Source organism: Epinephelus moara, chromosome 4 (assembly GCF_006386435.1).
Source record: "Epinephelus moara isolate mb chromosome 4, YSFRI_EMoa_1.0, whole genome shotgun sequence".
NCBI classification, from domain to species: Eukaryota; Metazoa; Chordata; class Actinopteri; order Perciformes; family Serranidae; genus Epinephelus; species Epinephelus moara.
The window spans coordinates 19,074,179-19,087,710 of NC_065509.1; the positions used below are offsets into that span (position 1 = coordinate 19,074,179).

Sequence of the window (13,532 nt, forward strand, 5' to 3'; positions counted from 1 at the left end):
CACGGATTTTTCCAAGTATTTTCACAATGCAGTATTGCTACTTTTACTCAAGTAAAGTATCTGAGTACATCCTCCACTATGGTGCTAATTCAGGGAGGACGTTTGTTGTGATTTATGACAGTAAAGTAGTTCATAAATACTGAGCAGCAGCTAATTTGCACACAAGTCAGTTTGGGTAATCAACAGTTTGAAGGTTTACTCTTGGAGAGGTTTAAACGTTACATTTAAAAGCACCTCTGATGACTCCAAAAGTTCATACAGTCCCTGCAGCAGTCAGATTTGATACTACACGTCATCAGCATTTGGATTTTCCTTTTTTTCTCCCTTCCTTTGCCAGTAGTACAAGTGGTTTAGCTGCTGGTTTGCTGGAGCACATTGCAAACGTTGTGCAGAGGGGCGAGGAAGCACCTGCTTCCAACAAGGAGGTGGAGAAAATGCTCTCATGAAAACGTCCAACTGCAGTGGTTGGCACTGACACTTGTGCAGGAGGTTGGATTGCTCTGAGATTATGCACAGGTTATTTTGATAGTCTTGTGAAGGGGGTAAACGTTCGCCTGATGCTCTGTGGTTTTCCTTTTTTTCCCCAGGAGAGGCTATGGTGTGACCAAAAACCAGTCAGAGTAAATTATGGATTGCCTTTGTGGTAGAGTGGTTGTTACAGCTTATGATAAATGTAGCTTTTCGGCTTTGCGTCAGCTGCCATTTGTGTTTGAGCAATGATGATCTTTGCTTCTGCATCTGTGTCGCATTTTAATGCACCACAAACTGTTGCCAGAGTTCCCTGCGCCAGGATGGGCGATGTGGTTTTATCAGACAGCCTCGGACCGCAATCAGGAGCGCAGGAGCTATGAGAAGACACCTCTGCTGGACTTGGATTTGCTCGGTCGCAAGATAGATACAGCTTTCTAAGAGAGCAGTGACACACGCGTACAGACAAGCGGCATCATCAGTGGTAAAAAAGTTGGACTGAAAGTACACATTCAGTGAGGAAACTGATGCGCGTAAGAAGGGATGCCAGCCAGGCGTGGCTTGTGTTTGAATATCCAATGTGAGAATGCGTGGGGAGTATGTATATAATAGAGTCTTTCCATCTGATAAACAGATATCAAACTGATGATTATAGGCGAAGGACGATCGATAAAGTGAGAGGACGCTGCTGATTTTGGAGGAGCACGGCGCGCTGGGTACGCTTTGGACTCGAGTAAAACTTTTTTCTCCCTCCTGGACTCACCGTACATTTTAAATGCCTTCGCTTAATTTGACAGCTGTGCACACAATGGCAGAGGTCGGGAGTTTTCTGGGGACGATCGACTTGGATTTACAAAGCTTTCCTGCACTCGGGAATATGCCCTTACCGGAGTCTCCAGTGGGCTTGAATGAGCGGCTGGGGCAGATTGAAGGGAGGCTGCAGCGGGGGTCGCCGACGGATTTCGGGCACCTCAAAGGGATCCTGAGGCGGCGGCAGCTCTACTGCAGGACCGGCTTTCAGCTGGAGATATTCCCCAATGGGACTGTGCATGGGACAAGACAGGACCACAGCAGATTTGGTGAGGCTATTTCACTTTTTCAAAAACATGAGAACTTCTTAATATGAAAGATTCTGTCATATCTATTGTCTCACTTGATAGAAATTGTTTATTTTAGTAATTAATCCCCAACATTTTACGCACAGTTATTGTTGGAGACTTCTAAATGAAAAGTAGTCAACTGTGGCCTCCGGTAATCTTGAGGAAAGCAATTATCAATATTACAAAATTTAATTACAGCTTTGCTCTGTAATATATCTTGTACTATCACTTTTGCTGTCACTCTCACACCGGGTGAAGTGAGATTCATTAAGAGCCTTTTTCCCAGCGGGTTCTCATTCGTGCGTCACCGTCACCTGGCGCGCAGCAAAGCACAGCCACACACCTTTTTCTGGCGGTCCCCGCTGCGCGTGGGGGCAGGTGTCTCTCCTCTCGGCAGCAAACAAGCAGCGCGTGCGCGTCTCGCGGTCACGGCAACGGCTTGCGCGCGCGAGCCCGCCGCTCTGAAGATTTGGTACCATTAATGTAAATGGAGCGAGGTGCGGCTCGCGGGAGAACGATAAACAAATGAGGTCAGAGGGCAGATACGCACATGTCTCGCGCCTCATATCCATGCAGTCATCTCACAGGTGCAGGCCGGCTCGCTCGCCTCGCTGCGGAAAGAGCGGAATAACCCTAAATTAAAGCATGACCACTGCGGAATTCAGGGAAGGTTTAATGTTCAGACTTGAGCCAAAACAAGCCGGTTTACAGGGATGGGTGGTCCGCGTGTTTGTTTCTGGCTTCACTTAGCTTTAAAATGCAAGGTCTTTGTCAGAGCTACAAGGAAGACATGGCTTTGATTAGAGGGATATGAAACACACTCTTCACCCCACAAAAAATTAGAGGGATCTTCTCTGTCATCCTCTGGCATCAGATGAGGTCGGGGAGATGGGGACCAGGTGGCTGTAAGCTGGCCTCTGCCAGTCAGCACAGCCAGCTGGATCCTCTCTGACTAACCTCTGCATCACAACAGCCAATAGCTTTTAATTTTACCGGTTTGTTTCCTCGCCTTTGAAGTGCATGCTACACTTTACTGTAACTTCCAGTGAGTCAGCAGCCCACTAAACAACTTGCCCACATCTCAGCTTCATAAAAGTGACTTCTGGGGCTGTATTAGTAGCCACTGGGAAGTCCCAAAGACAGGATGCACACATTTATAGACACCACAACCCTTTTACGATTCAATGAGTGATGACTTTAAAAAGCAAGCTAGGAAATCAAAGAAATCTTGAACTGGTGCATCCGGTCTGTATCTCCTCTGCTGTAATCAATGACAAAATAAGTTATGTTGTGGGTTTACAACAGTAGAGTGAAGATGCAAGCAGGTTTTTTTCCTTTGACCATATAAAACATGGGTGTAGATCCTCCTTAAAAGTTTGGAACATGTGTATTTGCCCCCCCCCAGTAAAACATGAAAGCAGCAGAGGTCTTATTTTAGCAGAATTAGACATTTAAACCATAAATTAATGTCAAAAATGTACAAATTTGTGCATAAGAATTCACCTGAATGCAGGAAATGAAGTGTTTGATGCTCAAACAGGACCCCAAACCTCACATTTCATATGTTGATACAAGACCTACGCCCTTGCAAGGGAATAATAGTGCTCAAAAAGGCAGGACACAATGTCACAATACAACACAAAGCTCCCAAACCCAGTTAACTGATGCATATTTTGACTGGTCTGCTTTCACATAAATGGAGACCACTTGCTGCTTGTGGGCTTTCCTGACTCTTTTTTTTTCTTTCTGTGTATTGTGCGTGCATTGTTTGACCTCAGGCATCCTGGAGTTCATCAGTCTGGCAGTGGGTCTGGTCAGCATCAGAGGGGTGGACGCCGGACTCTACCTCGGCATGAATGAGAAAGGAGAGCTCTATGGGTCGGTGAGTCGAAAACCTCCTCCTCTCATTTACAAACCCGCCCTCGCCATGCAGCGAGCCCAGGGTCTCATTCACAACGAGTCTGGCACTCGACTCACGTGACTTGTTTTACAGAATGCTCTATTTTTTCCCAGCCACTCTCGGAAAATGAGAGCACAAAAAAAAAAAAAGATTCAAGAGCAACCTGAGAGTCAGTTTGTTATCAAGGTTCCCGTCCGTGGCAGATGGGAAAACCACAGTGAGACAAAACAAGTATGTGTTTCCTCTGCAGAGTCTCACAATCTTCATCACATACTTCCCTCTGCTGCTGTTTGCCTTCAGTATGGGGACCAGAGACGTTATTAAAGACAATAGATCCAATAACTAACGACCAAAAACAACAGTGGCAGCAGCAAAAGGGGGGAAAAAAGGACTCTTAACTTGTTTTCCGTGTGAAGGGATTCAAGGAGAAGCAGATTTTGCAGCTTCAGAGGGCAAACCAACCTCTTCATTTAGTTTTGAGATATGCAGAAATATTTACATATTTCCCCAAAGTGGAGACAGGGATGTTTGGAGTCACTCTGGATGTGTTGCTGTGGGTGAATTTGGTGGAGATTACCTCTCTGTGCACAGCTGGACTCAAGTTTGGACCGCAGTGTTAAATATAGAAGAAGTATCTTGTGCTTTTCCTCCAGTAAATGTACCGGGAGAAGTTTTTTTTTCATCTTGGCGGCTTTCCCTCATATGTGGTCGGTATCTGGAGTCAGAGAGAGAGGAAAGGGAAGAGATAAAGACAATGAAGGGGAAGTATGTGAGGGTTACCTGTATCAGGTGTCCCAGGGCATTACCTGAGGGCCTCTCAGGGCTCCGACTCCCCCTGGCTTTGAACATTTTCGAACAGAGAGGCTACTTTTAAGCACGGCCATTATGTTGAAAGTGCAGATATTGTTACTGTGTGCTATCAGAGTCTGGCATCCTGGAGCTTTGACCCTGGGGGAGNGGGGGGGGGGGGACAGGTAGAAGGGTGCTTCCGTCCCACAACCGCCAGACCTTGACGAGCTTTTGATCCGATGAGGTTTGTGTGTGCGTGTGTGCGCGCATGTGTGTGTGTATTAGGATGGAGCTGGCCCAGTCATGTGCCCTCAGGGCTGTGTTTACAGACAACAGCTTCACCACATAGCCGCAGCCAAGCAGAGCCTGACAGCCAATCAACAAAATTGCTGCTGGAATAAAAAACAGAGACTCTTGCACAAACACTCGCTCGAACTGTTACTGGTGTTAAAAGCAGAGGCTGACTGATCCCCAACATTTATCTTGCTGTGCTGTGCAGAGAAGCCACATCCCACCAGCCAAAAAAATAAGTCGAGAAAGGAGAGTGGGAGATAGTGACACCCTCAAAAAAAAAGGATGATACCCTGGATTTGACTGGGGTTTGAACCTCTTGCTGCATGACTGACTGGTCTTGGCAGAGGAGCAGCTCCAGCCCTGATGTCTCTTATTGTTCTCACACACTCACTCAGCCAGCCCACTCTCACCTGCTGAACCCAGAGCCATCGCTCATGCTGCAGTGTCAGGGAAGACTTTGAGAGCTGCCGTGTGTGTGTGTGTGTGTGTGTGTGTGTGTGTGTGTGTGTGTAACAACGTGAGAGCGCAAGGGAAGATTGCATGCCTGCTGGCTGTTCTTGTTGCATCATAGGGAGGGAAATAATTCTCCACGCACAACGAGAGGTCAACAGGTCTTAGGAATGAGTGCAGGGTGTGAAGTGGAAAGCAGTTCGTAATCACTTCCCCTCTTTTGTCATGATGAGCACCTGCCTTAATGAGCTTCTACTGGTTTATTTCAGCTTTCAAGTGCAGCTCAGAGTAGGTAATGAAATACATAAACAAGCACATCAGGAAGAGTGGAACCTGCTTGCAAAGTGGCATCATCTATCTCAATCTCACCTGTGTTTTAATGTCTGTTTGATTGTGTTTCGGTTGCAAACTGGGTGCAAAATTAACTTTGTATCCACCGGTAAATGGCTATTAAATTTTACCAGACACTCAATAAATTACCATCATTTCTCTTGCTGGTGTGTGAGGCAAATCCACCAGCCACTTGCATATTTTACCTGCATTTGGTTACTGGATGGTGTACCCTGGTTGCACATATTCCTTGCATACTCAGTAACATATGACTGATGTGTTGTTTTCTGTCCTGCAGAAGAAGCTGACGGCAGAATGTGTGTTCAGGGAGCAGTTTGAGGAGAACTGGTACAACACCTACGCTTCAACTCTGTACAAGCACACGGACACGGGACGGTTCTACTACGTGGCCTTAAACAAAGACGGCTCGCCCAGGGAGGGCGGCAGGACTAAAAAACACCAGAAACTCACCCACTTCTTACCCAGGCCGGTGGAGATTGAAAAGATCCCTCAGGCGTACAGGGACTTGTTCCAGTACAGGTGACCAGTGCTTACACTTGGAGAACTGGTTACACTCGGAGGAACAGAAATAAAAGGAGAGGAGGGAGAGAGTGTTGTGGATATTTTGGACCCGGTACAGAACTGTTTACCCTCAGCTCCCCCTGAGGTCACTGTGTTTGCGCCTCGGCCTACTGCCAAGCACTGACATAAACATTGTGCATGTTCCTGGATGTCTGCAGGAAAGTTATCTTGTAAAACCACTGCATGGACATGGACGGAGGAGGCCCGCGTGACTGCCCAGCTGCTGGGTGATCCAATCAGGTGCCATGTCTTCTCAATAACCACTTTTTAGAGATAAATGCGTAGATACTGAAGCGACATGTAACGACAAACGGTTTTAAGTAGCAATAAGCCGGTGGAGGGGAATGGATGGTAGACTATGAAAACACCAAGAAGAGACTTTTTGGAGCTCCGAATGACGGGAAGCACTTCAGATTGTGCATTCGTCATGCACTATACACAGTTAAATGTAAGAAAGGGCACATTCCACATACACAGAGACAGATGGCAGAGGAAGAAACTATGTGCTACATGCGTGTTAAGTGACAGGTTGGGATAGTCAGGTACTAAAGAAGAAGAATGTCTGTGAGGCAGAGAGCAAGCAGTTGCAAGGCGAACTGGAGTTTTATTAAGTTGTCTTCAAAATCAAAGATGAAAGAGGGAAATAAAATCTCTAAGATGAATGTGTGATAGATGAAAGAGCACTTACTGCACATCCCCAGTCCCAGCTGTAGGCTCACTCAGTCCCCTGCGTAATCATCAGAGTCTAACGGTCTCATTCATCACATTTAAATCAAATATCAAGCGGCGTCTTGTAGGAATTGTACGCAAAACAAGCAATTAAGCTCGGGACAAAAGCACTTCTCTGACTGTGGTTGTAAAGAATTGTGATGGGCTTTTTAAAGGATGGTGACATGTAATGTTCAGAATGTCAGGAACATTACTAAAAAATGCAAGCAGCTGAGGTGTACATATGGGTGATCCTATTTATGAGATGTACAATATATTTATTTTCTACATATAAAGTATAAATATAAATCTATATATTTATTTATTGCAAAGACTTTATTTTGTAATGAACTTGAAGTTATCTGGACTGTAGATTCTACTGAAATTACACAACACAAAAAAAACTGCAATGAACATGACAATAAAATTGTCCTGCTATTGAGAACTCATTGTGAGAGACTATTTTTGCATGGATAAAAATCTGATGTACCAATTAAAAACCAGATATAGAATCTACGTAAATGTTGCATTTCTTTCCTTTTATTTTCAGCCATGCTGGCAGGATGACTGTCGGTCAGCTGGACTTTGGCCCAGACTGAAATATCTCAAAAACTGTTGGATGGGTTGACATAAAATTCTGCACAGATATTCATGATCCCCTGTGGATGAATCTTAAAGACATTGGGTATCCCTTACATTTTCCTCCAGTGCTACCATGAGGTCAACATTTGTGGTTTTCACCTGGTGATGAGCAGACCTGTTGAAGCAACGTTAAAGGTATACTATGCCGGAATTGTAAACACAACATTCAGATTTGGCTCCTCCTCCCCTCACTGCTTGTATGTTCACTGCAAGCTAGTGTACTATTGTAGGAACGTCACATTGATTCAATGGAAAAGCTAACCTGGTCTCACTCCCAACTCGTCACATATGGATGCTTGGTCAGTGGCCCTACACGTCAAATACAGACCCAACGAGGCACCCTTTAGCAGCGGTATAAGAAACATAGGGCGGCAGCATTTTTTGACGCTCCGAGCAACTGCCGCAGTCTAAAGAGTCCGCACTGAGTGGGCGAGTCCGCACTGAGTGGGCAAGAGCGGTGGTGGATGGGTCAAACAAACTGCGGATTTTTACCCAAGAGGCCACTGTTCACGTCTATTGTGAAATCAGAATTCAGTCGAGTTACAGTGTATTTTAAAAATAATGTCATATGTTGGCATATGTTGTCACGGGATGTTACATTACATTAGTAACACATGTAGCCTACTTTTTTAAAGCCAAACCATGATGTTTTTCCAAACCGAACCACGTGCTTTTGTTGCCTCAAATTAAGGACGTAAACCTAAACACAGCTTTTACTTTTGCTCTAAGTTTATTTTGAAAAGAGTCTGTACGCATTTAACGACTGGAAACTGTCCATTTCCTGTGAGAACAGAAGTTTATTTCTAAAAAGACAATGCATGTAGCAGGCGTAAATTGACACGCCGTCCCTGTGCGTCTAAAACTGAAGCTAGAGGGGTGCCAAGAGTTTGACGTGTGGGGCCACGGACTAAGCATTAGCATATGACGAGTTTGGGATGAGAATATCTTGGAAAAGTCGACACTTTAGCAAGCTAACGAAGCTAACCTCCGGCGCATACCTGTCCAACAGAAAACAGGCTAACTTTGTGTCGCTCTTCATCCTCTTCTTCAATGCTCACCAGCGAAAGTGAAAGCAAACCCCAGTTTTGGAACGAGCTTTGTCTGCTTGGCGTTTTTTTTTTTTTTTTTCTGCACTGTGTTCACAATTTTCATAGCTTTCTCTTGGATGTGAGCTGCTGCTACCTGCATGCTGTTTTTGGAGCAAATACACAGAAAAATAAGAAAAATAATCAGAAAATACAGGCAGAGGGGAGGATGTCTGCAACTTAATATAACGCCACACACTTTAAGGGAGTCATAAGAGATGACTGAGAAGGATTACTTGTATTTAAGTGTATATACATTGTTTTTTTTATATCCTGCATAGTATACCTTTAAAAAGTAGCTTTCTTTTGTCTCAACAAAAATGATTTGGGTTTTGCTGATGTAAGATCAGCTGATGTCTGACCGTTATTATACCCCACGCTCATTATTATTAAAATACCTCAGATGTAACACCTTTAAAGCAATGACTGCATGGCATTTTATCCTGCTGTCCAAAAGATGGAGGTAAAAAGATACAGCAGATTTTTCTTCCCAGAGGAGAACACGATACAATCCCATGCCAATTTGCCCTCATAAACCCTTTACCAAGTAATGTGCACAGGCCCTCTGTGTCTCCATAAGGTCTTAGTCAGCCTACATCCACCGTACAAAATCAGATTCCTTATGCAACTGGATCCCGGCTCCTAATTGGCTTTACACATCAGCATGGATTTAGAGAAGTGATTGGTTGTTCATTGCAGGGGCCTCACAGACTCCACCACAGTGTAGTCTGCAGCCCCACAATGGACAGAAACAGCTGCCTGCTGCACAGGGAACCAGCAGGGATGTGCCGCAAACCTGGAGTGGTGGTAATCTGGGGCTGAGAGGGGATGGGATCAACATTTCAACATCTGCAATAGTTGTAATGTTTCTCCACTGGCAGATATCTGTAAGCTGTGAGAGCAAGCTCCCCTGGGGGGGAGGGAATGGAAAAGTCAAAGACATGCAGGGGAAAACCCTGGCAGACTGAGAAATGAAAACAATACCGGGAGAGGGAAAATAGATGAAAGATTGAAGGGAGAAGAGAGTAAGACAAAAGGCACTTAGTGCTGTGGGTGTGAAATACAGGGACACTGCATCAGCTGTATCAGTCATCTGATTTCCAACTGTTAAAGGACCGGCTCAAAGTGTTGAGGAATACGCTCTGCTTTCTGCCAAGACTAAGATGAGACGATCAGTACCACTCTCTTATCTGTGAATACCAAGATGGAGACAGTTAGCTTAGCTTAGCATAAAGGCTGGGAGCAGGGGGAAACAGCTCACCTGGCTCTGTTCGAAGGTAAAATAAATCTGTCCATGTTGTGTAGTGAGTCCTCCAGAGAGCACTGAAAACTTTATTTTACTGTCCAAATTTCCTGCTCAAGACACATTGCAATTCTTTAATAACCAAATTTATGGTACCCATATCAATAATATGTATTTTTTTGTGTCCGTGTTCTGGTGGCCTTGGGGTTTGAGACACTGACCATAAACTACAACGTCCCTTTGCTGCATATCACTCCCCGGCTCTCTCAGCTCATTTCTCCTCATCTTTATCTGTCAACTGTCTAATAAAGACATAAAATCCCCCCAAAAATACTGGCCAATATTTTCTTAGACCTTTAAATATCATTATTTGTGCAAGCCTCACCTTCTACTCAGTTTTTAACACACTCACACACCGATGGAACAGCCATCAGGAGCAATTTGGGGTTCAGTATCTTGCTCATGGATACTTCGACATGCAGACTGGAGGAGCCGGGGATCAAACTGCCAATCTTCAAAAATCACAGTGTAAATATTTTGTGAAAGCAACAACAGTCAAACTTACAATATCATCACAATATCAAGGTATTTGGTCAAAAATATCATGTTTGATTTTCTTCATATCCCTCAGCACTACCACTGGACTCTGGAGCAGTGGATACCAGAAGAACACTTACCTACCCTAAATCATAGTGCTTACTGTAAAATTAGGTGGAGGAGGGATAATGGTCTCAGACTGTTTTACTTAGGATGCGAAGACATTTTAGCCAGTTGGACGCTTCCAACTTTGTGGCAACAGTGTGAGAAAGGCCCTTTGCTGTTGCAGCACGACTGTGCCTCTGTGCACACTACAGATCTGTTAAAGCCACAAAGGGAGGTCCAACTCCATATTCATGCCAAGGGATTTAGAATTTGATGTCCAACAAGCTCATAAAGGGGTGATGGTCAGGTGTCTGCTGACTTGGAGTGTGCACCGATTGGCCACAAGATGTAAACCACTAACAGGTGAATTGAGTAACAATGATCATCTCGCAACAAGTCAGTGTTCTGCTGGGAAACTTTAGTTCTGGCATGTGGATGCTACTTGACTCACACCACCCATCCGAACACTGTTTAAGACAAGGTACACCCACCGGCCAGCAGGACAATGTCTCGTCACATCACGAAGACTACTCAGGAATGGCCGGAGGAACGTGACTAAAAGCTCATTGCCCGGAGCCCTATCGATGGCGCATCTGTGGTATGTGCCAATACCTAACCTCGCAACCAACAGGATCCAAAGGATCTGACGCCAACACCCTGGTACAGGACACCACAGGACAACCAAAAAGATTCTCTGTCCATGCCTCATTAGGTCAGAAGCCACACCATGGATTGGACTTGGCTCTGACGTGTGGAGGCATGGACACAGGACCTTTGGGGTACCAGCACATCCCACAAATGCACCATCAGTTTGTGATTTGGGGAATTTGGAGGCCAGGTTGACGCCTTGAGCCCTTCGTCACATTACTCAGGCTGTTCCTGAGCAGTGTTTGCGGTGCAGTATGGACTGTAGTCTTGCTGGGGGGCCACTGTTGCCATGAGGGGGTGTACTTGGTGTGAAATGGTGTTTGGGTGGATGGTGTTAGTCAAGTGGCATCCACATAAACGCCAGAGCCCAGAGTTTCCTGGTAGAACATTGCATTGTAACATGAAGATCAATGTTATTCACTTACCTCACTATGGTTTTAATGTTGTGGCTGATTGGTGTATGCGTGTGTATCAAAGTTTTTCTTGCTAAACATAATGATCAGATCTCCCACCAACATTTCCCTTAAAAACAAATGACTCAAACACAAGAGTTGCTCATCCTTTTGGTCACTTTATTAAATGTTATATTAAATACTTATCAAGATAATAGCAGATCAGATTGCATGGCAAATCATGTTGGTGTATTTGCTAACATAAGAACATTCTTAGAGGAGGGCAAAAGAGTTTCTCTACATTTATGAAATACACCTTGTGCAGACACAGGAGCCAACTAGAGACAACAGGCATCTCTGTGAGAAATGAGAATTATTCCTCTCGATTAACAGCTACACCAGCATAAGCATTTAGAAGCAAAAAATGTGCCAAAGTAGAATACAGGTAGACTGGGGGGCCTGCCTGGTGAGACTAGTGTCCAGAAGGCACTTCTCACAAAGCAGAGGAAACAAATCAGCCAGATATATAATAAGATTTTCTTTTTCACTCTTCCTATCAAATCCACCGTGAAACACCGTTGACAGACAAGTAAAATGAAAAGTTTTGGGCCCTGTGATATCCGGCTGAATTGGTTGTGCTTTGCGAGACCCAGTCACTCACCCCAGTGGAACATAAACAATGAACAGGACGCACAGTGCTATGCTAGACAACACGTGACAATGAGAATGATGTTACAAAAAAGGTCATAGGAATCGGCAGGCAGTTTTGAACAACACAAGCATTCCATTACCATGTTTAGCAACAACTAATGTAAACATTTAAAAGCATAATAGAAAAGATTCTCAACAAATCTGAAATCTCAGAACTTTACAGAGCTTTATTTAGGAAATGAATATAAGGCCAATTTTTTTTCTGTTTTTTGTTGACTTATCGGTTTCTTCAGTCTTCCAAAAAGAGCAGGACTTAGCAGCACTCTCAGCTGTCTGCTTTGCTATATATTGGTGAAGGAATCTACCGGGTCTAATAATCATGTAGAGCTTTACATCATAGAGTCCTGTCACCAATGACACTGGTCCCACTCAGGTTTAGTTAGGCATTTAAAACAGTATAAAAAAACTGAGTTTAAATAATAAGCAAACCCTCTTTAAGAGAAAAACAATACAATGCTTTGGGGGTAAAATTTGTCTTTAAATACATGAAAAATGAAGATATAGAACTTGAATAACATTAAGGCGGTATATACATTTTTTTTTTCCTGTTGAAACTCCTAACAGACCCCTTTCACACAGTCATTTATACATTATATTCCACCTTCTCTCAATGAACTACAGAATAAAGAACTGAGAGTCTATCCCACTTTAGGCCCCAGTGGACAGCAGCCTAGTCTCAAAAGTACTCCACCCTCTGCTTGGTGCACCAGATGCTTTGAGCTCTGAGTGGTGGTGTCACAGTGCGTTTGTTACAGAGAACTGGGCCTCGCTTGGACTGGCCCACTGGGAGCCGTCTAGTTGAGTGGGGGGAGGGGGGTAGTGAGTGGTGAGGAAGTCCCTCTGACCTACAGGCCTTTGGAGGGCCCGGGATTCTTGCCCAGGCCGTGGAGCTGCTGGTAGAGCCCCAGCAGGTCCATCTGGCTGAGCCCGCTGCCTCCCATCATGCCGTTCTGCATGGCCAGCTGGTTCAGGTAGCTGGCCTGGTTGGCCATGGCCAGCTGCTGCTCCTGCACCTTCCTGTTGGTGATCAGCTTCTGCACGTACATCATCAGCTGGGCAGACACAAACATAGAGGGACAGTTAGAATAACTACAAAATCACGACTATAATTAAGGAACAGCATTATTATATCATTTTGTATCTTCCTAGTAGGATTCCTTATATTTTCAAATCTGAACATTAAAATTTTGGTCGAAGTACATATGTTTCCACATGACCTGACGCACATTTCTGCACGATGACATTGCTACATAAATTTTCACTTTGCTGACTGCCATCGGCCTATCAGCACATAAGATGACATTCACCAACAGCACCGGCCGATGTTTTTCTGTTGTGTTACATCATTTTTCAGCAGGCTAAAAGCAGACCTTGAGAATTGGGACAACAGAAAATGTGTTTGGGATCAAGAGATTTCTCCTGGGACACCTTCGGGATGGAAACAACGCAGTAAACTCACTATAGACACTTCAGGGGACACAACTTGTTTGCCTGATAACACAACATTGTGAAGATCAAACCTGCCTTGACATCAGCAGGAGAGCATGT

At 44.6% G+C, this 13,532-nt stretch overlaps 2 protein-coding genes across 3 annotated transcripts in view; one reads left to right on the top strand and one right to left on the bottom strand.

The window, feature by feature from the left end:
- Window positions 1-345: 345 nt before the first annotated feature.
- fgf16 (fibroblast growth factor 16) lies at window positions 346-7,112 on the top strand. The gene is made up of 3 exons (XM_050042246.1): window positions 346-1,547; window positions 3,347-3,450; window positions 5,630-7,112. The coding sequence occupies exons 1-3, from the start codon at window positions 1,244-1,246 to the stop codon at window positions 5,873-5,875; spliced, it is 654 nt and encodes a 217-aa protein (XP_049898203.1). The 5' UTR covers window positions 346-1,243; the 3' UTR covers window positions 5,876-7,112.
- A 4,320-nt stretch (window positions 7,113-11,432) lies between these two features.
- atrx (ATRX chromatin remodeler) overlaps window positions 11,433-13,532 on the bottom strand; it is a 45,514-nt gene continuing 43,414 nt past the window's right edge. For both annotated transcript variants that reach the window (XM_050042345.1, XM_050042343.1), the window contains exon 34: window positions 11,433-13,036. In XM_050042345.1, the coding sequence (XP_049898302.1) occupies window positions 12,830-13,036 (207 nt within the window). In that variant the 3' untranslated portion in view covers window positions 11,433-12,829. The remainder of the gene's footprint in view (window positions 13,037-13,532) is intronic.

Excerpts from the sequence above, each read along its gene's own strand:
- fgf16 (XM_050042246.1), top strand. The coding sequence starts at position 1,244 with ATGCCTTCGCTTAATTTGACAGCTGTGCACACAATGGCAGAGGTCGGG. Across the intron at positions 1,548-3,346 it reads ACAGGACCACAGCAGATTTG|GCATCCTGGAGTTCATCAGT; the intron begins GTGAGGCTATTT and ends GTTTGACCTCAG. Across the intron at positions 3,451-5,629 it reads AAGGAGAGCTCTATGGGTCG|AAGAAGCTGACGGCAGAATG; the intron begins GTGAGTCGAAAA and ends TCTGTCCTGCAG.